This window comes from Leptonychotes weddellii, chromosome 9, assembly GCF_054177405.1.
Source record: "Leptonychotes weddellii isolate Sample4059 chromosome 9, ASM5417740v2, whole genome shotgun sequence".
In the NCBI taxonomy this organism is placed as follows: domain Eukaryota; kingdom Metazoa; phylum Chordata; class Mammalia; order Carnivora; family Phocidae; genus Leptonychotes; species Leptonychotes weddellii.
Window position 1 is genome coordinate 103,297,326 of NC_138377.1, and position 16,330 is coordinate 103,313,655.

The 16,330-nt window shown below is 45.1% G+C and overlaps 1 protein-coding gene across 9 annotated transcripts in view; it reads left to right on the forward strand.

Annotated features, from left to right (window-relative positions):
• SCAPER (S-phase cyclin A associated protein in the ER) overlaps positions 1–16,330 on the forward strand; it is a 422,618-nt gene that overhangs the window by 402,301 nt on the left and 3,987 nt on the right. For all 9 annotated transcript variants that reach the window (XM_081829597.1, XM_081829604.1, XM_081829605.1 and 6 more), the window contains one exon: positions 14,770–14,961. In XM_081829597.1, coding sequence (XP_081685723.1) covers positions 14,770–14,961 — 192 coding nt within the window. The remainder of the gene's footprint in view (positions 1–14,769; positions 14,962–16,330) is intronic.

Here is a 16,330-nt window from a genome sequence, read left to right on the forward strand (position 1 = left end):
CGGTGATTTGCCCTTGTCAAGCAAGGAAAGATGGTATTTTTTTCCCAAATAAATTTATTTTATCACAAAAAAAAAAAAAAGCCCTGACACTTGATATCACCTTAGACGGGCCATCTCTGCTGAGTATGTGTCCTCACCCGGTGAGAAGCTGGAGAAAGCTCTGGGTGTCCCCTGCCTACAGGGTTCCTCTGTGGACCCAAAAGATGTAGAAACACCAGGCGATCCTCCTGTAGATGTCTCTGGGCTCAGTGCACTCCATGCGCTGCTCTGGCATAGCCGCTAGGGGGGTTTGGGGGGGTCGGTCTGGCTCTGGCCAGCTGCCGGCTCCCCCTCCCCAAGGGGCATGCCTAGTTCAGCTGGACATACCTGACAGGTGACAAACATATGTTTGTCTGGAGGGCACTGAAGGAGAATCTCCACTCACCACTTTGGGCTGGAGAAGTAGGAGGAAGGGAGACCTCACACCCAAATAATTCTCTTTTGTAAGAGCAACTGCTAAACTGAAAACACACCACAGAGATAACTCAGAGGTGCACTGAGATTGTGTTAGGAAAAGAAACTGGAAAATGGCTCACATGAATCAATGTGAGCATTTAATGGGTCTTAATTGGAACCTTATCCTACTGTACTTAGAGCAGCGAGATGAAAGCGAAAGAAATCTGAGAGACCATTTATTTCACTCGAGAAAGCAGTAAACTGAAACTACAAAAAGATTTGACTACTATTATATTTTTATGATTAAATAAAATGGTCATAGACTGGTGCTGGTGAGCCCATAAATGCCCCATGGAATGCATCCATGCTCTCTGGCTGCTGTTGGGATGTGCCCAGAAAAATCTCTCAGCCTACGCTCTGCATTTATTAACCCTGCTGTTCTCACACCAGCCAAGGTTTGACCCAAGTTCTCCTCACAGGAATGACCCAAAGCCCACTTGGAATATTTGTGTTTGACGGCATGATTAAATGCATCACCTGTCCACCTCCCTCACACGCACGCATCCTGTTGGTCTGTAATGGACATAATCTTGGCAGTACTATGTGTGTCTGTGTGTGTGTAATTGTAAGTTCTCTTTTCTTAGAGAAGCTGCTTTAGAAAATCAGAACAGCTATTAGTTGAGAGTTCGTGGGCAGCATGTTTTATATGGTGACTCTTTTAGTCATTTGTAAGGAAAAAAAATAAGCTCTTTTATTACCATATTTAAGCGTAGTATCTGTGCAGCTGCCAGCAGCATGAGGCACTCGTGTGTGTGAGGACTCACAGCACAGGATGTTGTCATTTCTGTGAGGTCACAGGTCTTCAGAGACCATTTAGTCCCACACCCCTCATTGCCAAAGAGGAGAAGGACCTGCTCAAAGTCACTGGAACCAAGCCTCCTGACATACTGTCTAAGGCTTTCTGTGACCAGACTTCCCCTCCCCCCTCCCCCCACCCTGTGGCAGATGCGACACAGAGAATGCAAATAAACAGAGAATCCAAAATAAAGTAGTCCCTTAAATGTATGATGATATGATGAGTCTGTATTATTTCCAAGGTCTGTGCTCCTTAGACAAGGTTCTTCCTCAAACATAAATTGAAATGGAGCAGCCCTTTTGAGTATAGTCCTGGACAGATTATAGAATCCATGACTTTTAGGGTTAGCCACGTGTTTAAGATAATCTAGCCCAACCTTCTTGTGCTGCACGATGTGTTTGAAGGGAATTTAGAACACGCCTCATTGGAAAGGTAACTCTTCTCACAGGATAGACAACATGAAAGAAGGAAAAAGAAGCTCTAACACAGAACAGAATGCTGGAGGTGACTTATTCTTGGGGAAATGCCAGAACTGTGAGCTTTGTGTCCACATTCATCACTCATTCCTTCTCTCGCATATCCACTTTTGCTACATGCCCAGCCTCTGGGAGATGCAGAAATGAATACAACCCAGGTCTTGTCTTGTGGAACCCACAGCTTGGGAGCAGTGCCGTCAGTGCAGAGACTCGGTCCTTCCTTGTCCTTCCTTCAGCAAACATTTAACAAGTGCCTGCAGTGGTCCAGGTGCTCCTCTGGACACCCGGGATGCACTGGGACACAAAACAGACAAAGCCCCTGCCCTCCAGTTGCTGACGTTCCGGGAGCGAAGGGAGGGACAGACCATAAACAACCTGGATCTGTGCTAGAGTTCCTCTGGGAGAGAGTTCATGGTGGAGGTGGTGTTTGGCTGATACCTGAAAGTGGAAGAGATACTTACTGGGTAGCAAGGTAGGAAAGACCATAAGCAAAGGCACTGAGATGTAAAATAGCCTGGCAGGTTCAGGGAAGAGCAAACTGTTCACTCTGACTGGAGCTTAGGAGGTGGGGGAAAGAATACGAGCTAAGAGTGAAGAGGCGGGCCGGGCTCAGGTCAAGGAACCTATGTGCTAGATCAAGAACTTGAGAATTTCACCTCTAGGAGATGACGAGAAGCCCCTAAATGTTACTAGCAGGAGATGGTATGTTCCAACTATGTCCCAAAGTCACTCCAGTTTGTGGAGGATAGGAAGATAGGCATCAGGATTTTTGTACTGGAGACCCAGGACAGAGCAGGCGCCCTGGTTCTGAAGCATTGCTCTCTGCTGCGGGAGCACAGTGATGTTTGAGGAGCTAGCCTGCCCAGACGCCTCTTTCGCACCCTTCTGCTGGTGGTAACCAGCACAGAGCCTATCTCCCTGAGGAAGCAGGGAACAGCAAGTCAGGGGCCTTCTCAGTTTCCCTGGAGGGACCCAGGGGGACAGCCACTCAACCCTCACTACATGAGGAAACCCTCGTTTCTGTAGGAACCCCCTGCTCGCCAAAGCTTGTGAGAGGCCACAACCCCAACTATGGGCTTTAGCCTCTCCTCCTGACCCTGGCTGCTCTCCTCTCTTTTTCCGTTCTGCCCTCACTCTCCATCCTCCTGACACTGTGCTAGTGCCTGACAGCAGTGAATCCCTGGGACCACCGGGAAGAAGGCTAGCGCTTAAAGGGCCTACCTCCCACACGGTCTGCCAAGGTCTCTGCATTTAATGTCAGCCTAGAAATCTATTTTATGGCAGGAGCAAGTCTGGAAGGAGAGAAACTTACTTGCCGCGCTAACCAAGGGACTCTTCGTGTTTCTCAACTCTGAATTTGATTGGCTTATGTATGTGGACAGACTCTTCAGATTTTTCTCCTGTGATACTTAAATAAAGCCACTTCTACACCCTCCCTACAATACCCACAAGGCATCAGGTTAGAGAAACAAGGTGTATGTGTTTGAGGCATGCCATTTTCTTTCTATGATTCATAGAGGTCACCGGCCTCAAGGCCCCTCCTGTCATGTTGTTTCTATCCCGGGCCTGGGCTTCGGGTATGATAAGACCAGTCAAGAGCAATGTGGACAGAGCAGCTTGGCCAGGCCACCGTGCCTGCTGCCTCTTCATTCCAGCCTCGTAGCAGGACCAGTTTTATGGAGAGGAATGTAACAACTACTTTGTTTCTGGTCGGCTAGAAAAAATATTCTTTGTTCCAGTGATTTACAGACTCTCTCTGCTGTCTCTTTTAATGAATTTAGATGTCTAGACACCTATTTTTGCCCCTCTGTTGAGGACATCTTGTCTCTGACAAGAAAAGGAAAAAGCAAAACAAGAATTCTTAGGCGTAAAGAATTTGCTTGGTGAGATTTAACTATATGCATACATGTCCACTCACCCTACCACACTGACCGACAGAACTGGCTGGACCTTCGGTTTGACCAGCTCACAAGGCTTGCTGAAAGCGGCTGCCCATGCCCCACTCTACCCCTACTCACTGTACTGTTGTCCCAGGGGGCCGCTGACTTCCACAGGGTGCTGGCCAAAATACCCAGTCCGCTCTTCTTTCTTATCCAAAGATGGTGTCACCTGAGGACCTTGAAGGTTCTGACCTGAGTAAGCCCAGGGCCCTGATGTGGCCCTGGAATTGGGTTTAGGAACCAAAGCTCAGCCCTAATTCATTCATTCTCCTGGTAGTTATTGAGCACCTGTTATTTGTCAGACACTGTGCTAGGCACCATGGCAGATACTAGGGATATAGCAGTGAATAAAAGGAACATAGTCCCTGTCCCTACAGAGCTTACAGCCTTGAGACTATTGAAAACTGGGGATTTACATCTGTTCTTTGCCTAAACAAGTGCTCATGTGCCTGGAGCCAGGCAGGGCCATGTGTATGGTTCTGTCTTCTGGGCCATGGCAGACATAGGGCTGGGATCCTGAGGACATAAGTATTTAGAAACTTGCCAGCAGGCATTCTGAGGACAGAGAGAGAGAGAGAGAGAGAGAGAAATAAATAAATAAATAAATAAATAAATAAATAAATATGCAGAGCTTTCTAAAATCACTGTTGGAATTCCTCCTAAATAAGGGGGAAATTCAGGATCACTCTTAGATCTTAGCAAAATCAACAGGATTCATAGAGTACAAGTAGGTAAAACAGAATTTGACCATTTTCTGTTTTGTTTCCTTGAATGTAGGTGATCTCTAGAGAGCTGAAGATTTTACTATAGGCCATCATGGTTGTATCTATGATTGATAGGTAGACACATACATACATATTTACATACATAGGCAAGAAACCGCTATGGAGCCTTTCTCTAGCTTATTGCTATTATGGTTTTCTGTCATGGTTTTGGTATCATCAGGGAATGAGTTGTTCCCATATAAGTGGCCATTTGCAAATTACCAAAATTACCTTTAAAATATGATGTTTATTTAACATTAACTATTTGATCTCATTCTTTTTAAATATTATAGTTTCCTGCCTTCTTAAACTTAAATTATACTTAATACATTATATATTTTTTGATGCCTTAAGAAATAATATCTAGGGGCGCCTCGGTGGCTCAGTCAGTTAAGCATCAAACTTTTGGTTTCGGCTCAGGTCATTGTCTCTGGGTCATGAGATCGAGTGCTGCGTGGGGCTCCTCGTGGGGCTCCACGCCCAGCACAGAGTCTGCTTCTCTCCCTCGCCCTCTGCCCCTCCCCACCCACTCATGCGTGCTTGTACTCTCTCTCTCTAGAATAAATAAATCTTTCTTAAAAAAAAAAAGAAGTGAATATCTACCATAGTGTTAGGCACATGAGGATTACTGTGTGTATGGAAGCAAAGTTTTAAAGTGTAGAGTACTAAGTAAAGATATGGGTTATAATTAATAAGATACTTTACTACAATATGGTAATGTTCTCAAAACCAACTGAAAAGGGGCGGCTGGGTGGCTCAGTCGATTAAGTGTCTGCCTTACTCAGGTCATGATCTCAGGGTCATGGGATCGAGCCCCGCATCTGGCTCCTTCTCTCCCTCTCTCTTCTCCTCCCCTTGCTTTTGCTCTCTCTCTCTCTCTCTCTCTCAAATAAGTAAATAAAATCTTTAAAAAAAAAACTGAAAAGGGTAGGGATATTTAGTCTTACACCAAGTGGTTCCAGGCAACTTTTTGAATTTCCATTTCCGTTCAAAATAATTTTAATTCCCACCTCTTCATTCATTAGCATCAGCTGATGCTGATACTTCTTCCTGTTGTCAGTTTTTCTCCAGCAGTCTCCTAATTTGCTGATTCCAATCTATTATAGGCCAGAAAACCACTTTGATTAGACTTGCTTCTGAAACATGAATTGTTAGACTGAATTGGAGCTTGCAGAACTTTCCTGTAAGTAATTGACATGGATTCCATGGAAAGACGGGGCACTCTGAGGGCAGGGATGTCTGTGACTTGTCACTGCCCCCTTCCAGGTGCCTCATACCGCACTTGGCCAGAGTAGGTGCTCAGTAAACATTTGATGAATAGGCTAATTTGTCTGCTCAGAGGCCTGCTTGCTCACTTCCTGGTTCTGGGCTGAATTCCAGGTAGTCACAGTTGGAGGAAAGGGGCCCTCTAGGTAAGGAGAGTCCGGCTGTTTTCCATTTGTATAACAGGATAGACTCCATGGGCCTTCCTAGCCACTCTCCTTGGGATCCTATGAAATGAGTGCAGCAGTTGTCATTTTACAGATGTGAAATCTACAGACTCGCCCAGGCCTATTCCATTTCTAAACCAAATCACCACTACTCAGTCCCCAACCTCCACTTTCCTTTTGTCCTTTTTTAAATTTAACTGTTGGGAAAAACTATTCAGGTTATACCAAGGATTAGCATTATAAGTATATTAAAACCGATAGTGTTGGTTTCAAAAGTATCAGACCAGCTTTGTGGGCCCTCAAAATTCAAAAGACAGCCAGCGGCAAGAGTCACAAGCCAGCGCTCCCTGTAGAGCCATGCGTTCCGGCAGCCTGCTCCAGAGTGTCTGGCTCTCTCACTGACCCTCCTTTCAGATTCTTATGTCTAATGATTTGAGGCAAACCCTTGGCACTACCCAGCACAGCCAACAACTGGTTATTTGATACCTAGCCAAGCAGAATATAGGTTTTTGAAGAAAGGCCTTTTGTGTTGGTTTCATCTGCGTACGTGGGTTGGTTTAGCCTTTGTAGAATGGCAGCGTGTCATCCTCATCTCCACGTGGGCTGGCAGAGGTGTGCGAGAAGCTGGCTGGCAGCCAGTCATGGGAATGAACTCCGGCCCAGCAACAGAGAGCCCCTGTGCCCGGGAAGGGGTGGCCTCGGGAGTCTCATAGCCCTGGACCGGCCTGGGAGGTGAGAGGCCGCCACTCAGAGGAGTTTTCCAAGCCCAACTCCACCAGTGACTGGCTGGGGGACCTGGGGCAAATCTCCTGAACTTTCTGAGTGTTAGATTTCTTCTTATAAAAGAGTATAGTCATCCCTGTCTGCCCACTTCAGAGAGTGTTCAGAGACTCGGACAATGTAGGCAGAGGAGCTTTATAAACTATTGAGTACCGTCTCTCCAGTGACAGGCTTTATGTCGTGGTGAGTGCTGCTGAGGTCCTAGCAATGCAGTGTCATAGAAGACTTTGGATTCCTTCACACCAAATGAGAGATCAATGTCACTCATGACCCATGGTGGGGGGCAAGGGGGGTTGGATCTTTTCCAGACCTGTCCCTATAACCAGGCCAAGGAGAGAGGTCCCCAAGCCCAACTTCCTTGTAGGGTAGAAGACAGTTTATCACAAAGTTCACTCTTTAGGGATGTGTTAGTAGTCAGCTTGGGCTGTAGTGTGTTTCTCACAGTTCTGGAGACTGTAAGTCTGAAATCAGGGTGCCAGCCTGCTTGGGTTCTGAGGTCATGAGATCTGGTGGTTAGCTCACTAGTTCTGCTGCTCCTAAGTCTTCTCCTGCTGGTGGCAGACTGCCAGCTTCCTGTATCCTCACAGGGTGGAAGGCGCCCTGAGAGCTCTCTGGGGTCTCCTTTATAAGGACACCAATCCCATTCGTGAGAGCGCGATTGCTGTCATCATAAATCACCTGCCAAAGGCCCCACCTCCTGATACCATCACACTGGGGGTTAGGATTGCAACATATGAGTGGAGGAGGGACACAAACATTCATTCTATACCAAGGGACAACATATGTAGACCTGAGGCAACATGATGTGAAGACCATTGAGCCCTCTGAGTTAGAAAATGGGCTCTGTACCTAATAAGAAGAGATAGAGTAGGATTCTTCCCCAAGGCCAGGCACAGATGAATTTGTTCACTAGGAACCCCCTGTCACTTTGATTCACTCATTCCAGTAACTCTCACGTGCCTCACCCTCTAGGAGAGCAGTGGGGCCCACCTGCCCTTTTGCATCTGGAAATGAAGCTAAACACACTTACACTGTGATCGCAGCTGCCATGTTTTGGGCTTGAAAAGGAAAGGCTGTCTCTGGTTTCGCTGCCTGGGCAGACTTCCTGGGCTTAAGGATTTCCTTAAGTGCTTCAAGGGAAGCTCATCCTGGGTCTGAATCAGGAGCCCACAGCACAAGCCTGTTAGCTTTAGCCCTTCCTGCTCTGTTCTCAGATTGACAAGTCTAGCACAACAGCCTCAAGACAGACACACACACACACACACACCCTCACACACACAGAGTTAGCTAAGCCTTTCTCTCTCTACCACTTACCTCTGTTTCTTGGATTGTGCTTGGGCTGGGATTTTCTTTTCAGAGCTGTCAGAATGCACTTCCTAACCCCCACCACAAGATCCTGGCTGGCATCCCCAGCTCTGTTTGCATAGCTCTCTGCTGTGTGAGCAGGGCCAGGCAGAGGCCAGCAACGGCTTCCCAGGTAGCATGAAGCTTGCTGAGGAGTCCCGGCCAGAATGCAGGGCCTGCTGCCACCAGACCCCCTTTCCAATGAGTGGCCCTTATGGAGAAATGGGGCTGGGATGATGGAAAGCACTCATTAGGCCTCATACTGGGAGGGGACTTCGGGTCCTACAAGTATATGGAAGCCAGAGAAGCAGGAGAAGACTTAGGAGCAGCAGAACCAGTGAGCTAACCACACACTCATACCTAATACTGTTTTTCACATTATGGTCACAGACACGTCTCACTTGCTCCTCCTCTAAACCCTGAAGGCTGCCATCTGTCTCTCTTTTTTTTTCTTTCAATTCCAGTGTAGTTAACATACAGTGTTCTATTAGTTTCAGGTGTACAATATAGCGATTCAGTAATTCTACACATTCCTCAGTGCTCATCATGATAAGGGTACTCTCAATCCCCTTCACCTATTTCCCCCATACCCCCACCCATCTCCCCTCTGGTAACAGTTTATTTGTTCTGTATAGTTGAGAGTCTGTTTTTGGTTTGTCTTTTTTTTTTTTCCTTGCTCATTTGTTTTCTTTCTTAAATTCCACGTATGAGGGCGCCTGGGTGGCTCAGTTGGTTAAGCGACTGCCTTCGGCTCAGGTCATGATCCTGGAGTCCCGGGATCGAGTCCCGCATCGGGCTCCCCGCTGAGCGGGGAGTCTGCTTCTCCCTCTGACCCTCCCCACTCTCATGCTCTCTCTATCTCATTCTCTCTCTCAAATAAATAAATAAAATCTAAAAAAAAAAAAAAAATTCCACGTATGAGTATTTGTCTTTCTCTGACTGACTTCTTTAATAATTTTTTTAAAAGATGTATTTATTTATTTGAGAGAGAGGGAGAACACGAGCAGGGAAAGGTGTCCCTCTGACTGACTCCTTGCACTTAGCATTATACCCTCTAGATCCATCCACATTTTTGCAAATGGCAATATTTTACTCTTCTTATGGCTGAGTAATATTCCATTGTATATATACACCACATCTTCTTTATCCATTCATCTGTTGATGGACATGCAGGCTGCTTCCCTAAGTTGGCTATTGTAAATAATGCTGCAATAAACATATGGGTGCATATATCTTTTTGAGTTAGTGTTTTTGTCTTCTTTGGCTAAATACCCACCAGTGGAATTACTGGATCATATAGTAATTCTGTTTAATATTTTGAGGAACGTCCATACTGTTTTCCAGAGTGGCTGCACCAGTTTGCATTCCCACCAACACTGCAAGAGGATTCCCCTTTCTCCACATCCTTGCCCACGCTTGTTATTTCTTGTGTTTTTGATTTTAGTCATTCTGACAGGTGTGAGGTGATACCTCTTTGTGGTTTTGGTTTGCATTGCCCTGATGATGAGTGATTATGAGCATCTTTTCATGTGTCTGTTGGCCATTCAGGTCTCTTCTTTGGAGAAATGTCTGTTCGTGTCTTCTGCCCATTTTTAATTGGATTATTTGGGTTTGGGGTGTTGAGTTGTATAAGTTTGGTTTTTGGGTTTTCTTTTTAGAGAGAGCACACATGTGAGCGGGAGTAGGGGTAGGGCAGACGGAGAAGGAGAGAGAGAGAGAGAGAGAATCTTAAGCAGGCTCCATGCCCAGCAAGGAGGCCAAAGTGGGATTCAGTCTCAGGACCCTGAGATCATGACCCAAGCCAAAATCAAGTGTCAGACACTTAACTGACTGCGCCACCCAAGTGCCTCTGTAAGTTCTTTATACATTTTGGATACTAACCCCTTATGTCATTTGCATATATCTGCTCCCATTCTGTAGGTTGTCTTCTGGTTTTGTTGATTGTTTCCTTTGCTGTGCAGAATACCCATCCCTATTTTATAGGAAGAACCCTGAGGCTCAGATTGGTTAACTGACCAGAGCTAGCCTTAGAGCCCAGAGCTACCCAACAGCAAGCACTCTTGAGCCTGTAGATGTGTGGCTTATAGCCACTGAGGGACAACTGATCCCCAATCAACTCTGAAATAGACCTGGTTAGCAAGGCTAGTCTTTCTAATGAAACATTGTTGTGGCCAGGGGCATTGAGGAATCAGTTAGAGCTCTGCTATGGGCTGAGTTGTGTCCCCCAAAATTCATATTTTGTACCTTAACCCCCCAATGTGACTGTACTTGGAGATAAATGAGGTCATAAGGGTGGGGTCTTGAATGAGGTAGGATTGGTGGCCTTGTAAGACTAGGAAGAGGGGCGCCTAGGTGGCTCAGTTGTAAAGCGTCTGCCTTCGGCTCAGGTCATGATCCCAGGGTCCTGGGATCGAGCCCTGCATCAGGCTCCCTGCTCAGCGGGAAGCCTGCTTCTCCCTCTCCCACTCCCCCTGCTTGTGTTCCTTCTCTCGCTGTCTCTCTCTCTGTCAAATAAATAAATAAAATCTTTAAAAAAAAAAAAAAGACTAGGAAGAGAGCTCTCTCTTTTCGTGTGCACTCAGTGAGGCAAGGACTCATGGAGGTATTGGTCTGCACACCAGGAAGAGAGCACTCATCGACCATGCTAGCACCCTGATCTTAGGCTTTCAGGCTCCAGAACTGTAAGAAAATAAATTTCCGTTGTTTAAGCCACCCAGTCTATGGTATTTTGTTATGGCAGCCTGAATAGACTAAAACAGGCTGGTATTTGAATCTGGGAGCTTCTCTCCACCTAAAATTCCTCCACTGATTGGCCCTGAAGGTCCAACCCACCTTCTCAGTGCAGCCTTCCACATTCACCTAAGGAGTAACCCTTCCCTCCCACGGGGTCCCCTAATCCTTTGTCCTTCCCTGTCTGATGAGCCAGTCTCCTTTGTATTAGTCTGTCATTTGTGTACATACCTCCGCTCCCTGAGAGCTAAAGCATGGATTCTCTCTGTGTTCCTATAGCACTGAGCGTAGGAGGCACTCACTAAATGTCCACTGAATTTAGAGTTCTCTCCTGACTCTCTCTCACTGCACCAAGTTATACTTTACCTATACGCTCTACTTTGTAGAATGCACAAAGATTGGAGCTGGTGAGTGGCCAGAGGTCGGCAGATGAAAGAATCAGCACATCCACTTGTCTGGTCCAGATTCCTTTAAAAAAGAATTTTTTTTTTTTACTAGATTCCTTCTTAACACTAGCATTCAGATCTTCCTGGCCCTCCACCAGGCTGTAGCACACATTGGCAGCATGTAACTTTCCTTCTTTTAAAGCCTCTTCTTCCCAGAACTGTTGATAGTTCCAAAACGGAGAGGGAGTGGGGGGGGGGGTCCCTCCCCCTCCTTCATTCCCCCAATCCCTTGTCAATTATAATGAAGAAAAAAGTGGTGAATACCAGGGCATTTGGGTAAAAGATGTCCTTCCTTGATGATGGAATTATGCCCACTGGCCTCTGCTGAGAAGACCAGAGGAGGGACCCATGCTGTGTATAGTAACTCTCTCTTATGTTCTAGTACAGCCAAATAGTTTCTGTATGATTTGTCTTAAATTCAAAGTCTAGGAATCTAATTTTGAGTGAGAAGGAATATATTTAAAGATCCAACACCCTTGGTCATATTCTCTTTCTTTATTTGGGTATATATTCACTTAATAAAAATTGAGCGATTCACTTGAGAGGTGCATGTATGTTATACTTTGGTGAAAAGTTTACTTTTGAAAAAATTCTCCACCTTGAAACCCAGAGAAATTGAACCATTTTCCCAGGGTTACACAGCGAGCTGGTGCCCAGAGTAAAGGCAGGAACCCAGCCCTCCCAGCTCTTTACTTAGTACCTATTTTAAAATTGCACCTAAGAGCAAGTGGAAAGTTGAATTTCAATTTCTTTTAATGTGAATGTTGCTGGCAATTCCCCTGGTTTCCTTGGAGCCCTAATCTGCATCTGGAAGTGCACATCATATGGGGGGGGTGTCTTCTCATTATTATGGACCCATACCAGCTCCCTACATGCTATCTAACTGATGACTATGACCCCCAAAGAAATCTACAGCCAGGCACCTCCTTTCTCTTGGGGCACTGGTCTGAAAAGGAGCTCTGTGGGAAGCCCCTCTGGGGATGTGTTGGCCTGTATGCCCTGAAAGGAAGGGCAGGTGGCCTGGCCAGACTCAGGGTGGTGCTCACCTTAGGCCTTTTCAGCAGCCACTTGTCTGGAGAAAGGTGACAGACCAATAGTTACTGACTTAGCTACAGCTCCACCAGGAAGGCATAGAGAGAGAAAACATTGTAAATCTGAGATTTTTCTTAACTATTTCCATTTCATTCATTCGCCAAGACTTTCATATTCCACAATGACTCTCTATTGACTTTGGAAAGCTGGAGCAGCTCATGGTGACACTTGACTACCCCAAGGCCTGGGAGCCAGTGACTTGATGAAATAAACCTGAGCCCTGCCCTCAGCCCCTGATCTGTCCACAGCCTCTCAGGCAACTCTGTCCAGGCACACAAGGCCCTGGGCGGCAAGGTGATGCTCTCCGCGCGCCAGCCTTTCTTCCCTGCCCCTGTGGGAAGTGCTGAGCCTACCGCAGCTGACCACCCCGCTGTGCTCATTGACAGCAAAATGCCATCCCCCTGTACCAAAACCCCCCTTAATTATCCAGGAGTGGTCTCGCCCACCAAGTCTCAGTGCTACAGGTTGGCCCCCTCCTAGACTTCCTAAGCCTATCTTCCCACAATGCCTGAAATGTGGTTCTAAGGACAGTGCCAACGAGATGTCCCACTGGCTCACAGCCCAGCCAGGGGGTGTGGCTCTTAGCACCCCTGGCAGACCCCTTACCTGTACCCTGATTAAGTTCTATCCTGGGTGGTCCTGTGGGTAGAACACCCTACCCAAGGTGACCAAACTTCCTACATCCATTTGTGTCTTCTGCACCACAGGGACTTAAAAGTAGTGGCCTCTGGCAGGTGGTCTCACGACACTGCTGGTGACCTCTGTAAACTCACTCCTTCAACAAGCACGGGAGAGCCAGCTCCATTCCTGGAGGGGACTGACAGGCCCCTGAGGGGCTCTCCTGCAGCCCAGTGAGGGTCAGGAGTCCAGGTGGAGGAAGTTCTCGTTAAGCTTGCACGTTTTGTGCTCGTTTACCAGGAACCAGGAGTTGTCGTCTTCGAGTTAACATTGTGCCCATGCCAGCCAGACTGGCCAGTTTAATATCTTTTCAATTAGTGAATCTTCCAATAATAGCATTTTAACAATGAAGTTCCAAAGAAAAGAACTTCTGCTTCATTTTTGGACAAGGGGGAAAAGAGACTTGGAATAATGGTATCATTATAAATTCTAAAGTGGTGGTCATTTGGCTGTGCTACAAAATTTGTAGCTAATAATTAAAATAAAGCTTTAAGTAAATGCTTTATCAATAAAATAGATGATGGGACATATTTTTCTCAGCCAGTGGTCAGAAATGGCAGCACATAGCCATGTGCTGAATTGTCACACTGTGAGTCTTTAAAATTCCTGCTGGATTTGAAGGTATTAACAAGTCCCTATCAACATTCTCTAAAGGTTTTTGATGTCATTTTAGCTATTGAACTAAAATATGTGAACTATTACTTTGTTGATTTTGTTCTTAGACCAAACTGCATTATCATCTGAGAGTGTGTTCTTAAAGTATTGTTAAAAGTACTTTGAAAACTTGTAAATCCCTGTAATTTATGTTTCTCCTGCCTCTGCTGTTTCATTCTGTCCTTCTGGTTTTAATTTGAATGCAGTCCTGTCTGGGTGTGTACCTGTAAAATTATGTTTTTCCAAGTACAATTTACAGTCCTGACCTTAGATTTTACAGTGTTCCTAACTTTCTGTGAGCTTCTTCTTATACCAAGAAGTGGGCTTTGGGTCACCCAGCTCTTTCGTATTAGAACCGTCTAATCAAGGTTACTTGAAGCAGACCTGATTTTGACATTTCTTAGTTTATCATGTAGGCCTAGGGAGTAAATTAGGAGGGCTTCCCTGCAAGCCCATTAATTGTACTGCCCCATTTCTTAAAATGTACACAGTTGTAAACCTAGACTGCTTCAAGACAAGAGTCTCATTTATCTAAACAATTCTCCTTTTAGACTCAATGGCACTGATGGAAACACAGATAAAGAGTTTGGATCAGGGGAAGGATCTTTTGGAGCCTGTGCCTGCTGAAACTTCCCACTCCCCTTACAGTCAGTCCCCTTTTCTTTCCAAGGGCTCATCTGCATACTGAAGAGGTCTGTCAGGAGCTAGGTTAAGGGAGGACTGCAGTGGGCAGAGGCTAGGTAAAAGAGGGATCATTCTTCTGAGCGAGCTCTTTGCAGGTTTCAGGGCATAGGGCTGCTCAGCTTTAAGGGGGAGGGTGGGGGCGGGCGCTTAGTTAAAGCAGTGGTGCATCTTGAATCCATTTCAGAGGTATCCTCTCTCCATGGCAGCCTTGCTCTTCACTGTGGAGTATAAATGGCTGCAGAACTTTGGGGATCTTTTCCTTAAGTTAGGAAATGAGATTTCTTTACTTTCTGTTCCTTTCAAATATCGCTTAGGAGTTGGGAGTCTCTCTTTTTTTTCTCTCTCTCTCCTTACACACCTTCTGCCTGTTCTCCATGGTTCTCCTAGACACTGTTGGGGGATGCAGGAGGAAGGGCGGGCCGGCTTTCTGGCTGTTGACCTAGGTTCGCTCCTGTTTCAGGTAATCGTACAGTCTGGCCGCCACCCCACGGTGCTGCAGAAGCTCTGCCAACTGCCCTTCCAATATTTCAGTGACCCACGGCTGATCAAAGTGCTCTTCCCTTCACTTATCGCTGCTTGTTACAACAACCGTCAGAACAAGATCATTCTGGAGCAAGAGATGAGCTGTGTTTTACTGGCCACATTCATTCAGGTACCTTCTGTCTTATGCCTGATCCTCTGGCTTTATGTGTAAGCTAATGCAGTTGAAAAGTAAAAGTGAACCAGCTGTTTATTCTTGCCATCCACAGTATCTCTTAAATTTTGCACATATTTCTGTGCTTGAAAATTAATTTCTAAAATATGAGGATAGTAAAACTGGGGTTGAGTGTTGTATAACTTCTACTTGGAGGATTTCAAGAAAAGGATATTTTTCCAGTTGACAAAATGGTAAACCCATACCAAGGAAATGTTTTTAAAAAGATGGCCAGACTTCTTTAAGGCTTTAGCATTTACATTCATCTAGCTTTTAGTCTAGCTACAGGGAATAGATAAGGATTGCAGAAGAAAGATCAAGTAAAACTTCAGTTGATTTGTAAGTTTTTAAATAAGTATGATTCATACGCACATGTGTGTATGTGTAATAAAATCCTGTTATATTGCTTTGTAAAAAGCTCTAACACTTGTAAGAATGGCCTTATATTTTTCTGATCCAGCTCAAGTCTATAGGACGGGAATCAGAATTAGCACTGTAGCAAAGTAAAGCAATGTTTCCATATCTAAATTAACTCAGTCAACTAACAATAGAAAATCAAGTTGGCTATTCTTTAACAGTTGCTAATAGTTAATCCTGAGTTGCTGAAAATCTTCCATTTTCTTTGAAACGTTCTACCATAAAAACCAGTGTGTTTTTGTTCCATGACATACATGTGATTAACAGACAGTGTTTTCTGTTCGTAATAATGAAACAGAAAGCTGAGCTCTGTATTAGTGTTGTTCCTTATTCTGGCTAATATACATATATCATTGTTGAAAGGATGCGATCCTGCCCGGCTGGTTGGGATGGCTAAAGAGTCAAGCTTTCTTCACCTTAGATAGTAGTTAGTGGTTTACATTTTTTAAACTATCCTCTATTAGGTGATCAGTTAATAAACACAACTAGATCAGTTGTGTTTAGAAATGTCTACTTTCAACTTAGTTGTTCTCTTTGAGTCTGGGTTCTATTTTCTGAAAATTTTTTCAAAGATACTCAGATCCACAGGGAGGGTATGGATTTTTTTTAAAAAATCTTATGGTTAAATTAAAATCCTAATAAAGTCTTGCATAACCATCATATCAACATTTAAGAATTCTCATATTCTTAAAGCCTTATGATTAAAAATTAAATAGAAAATACAGTATAGAGGATTTTTAAGACTGTGATCTTAAAATTCATTCTCTTATTCAGCAGGTAATTTTTGAGTGCCTTGGTGTAGTGGGCACTACTCTGGGCACTGGGAATACAGCAATCAAAAAAGCAGATGAAAATTCCTGCCTTTATAGATCTTCCATTAAAGTAGGAAGAGTCAGACAAACAAAAATAA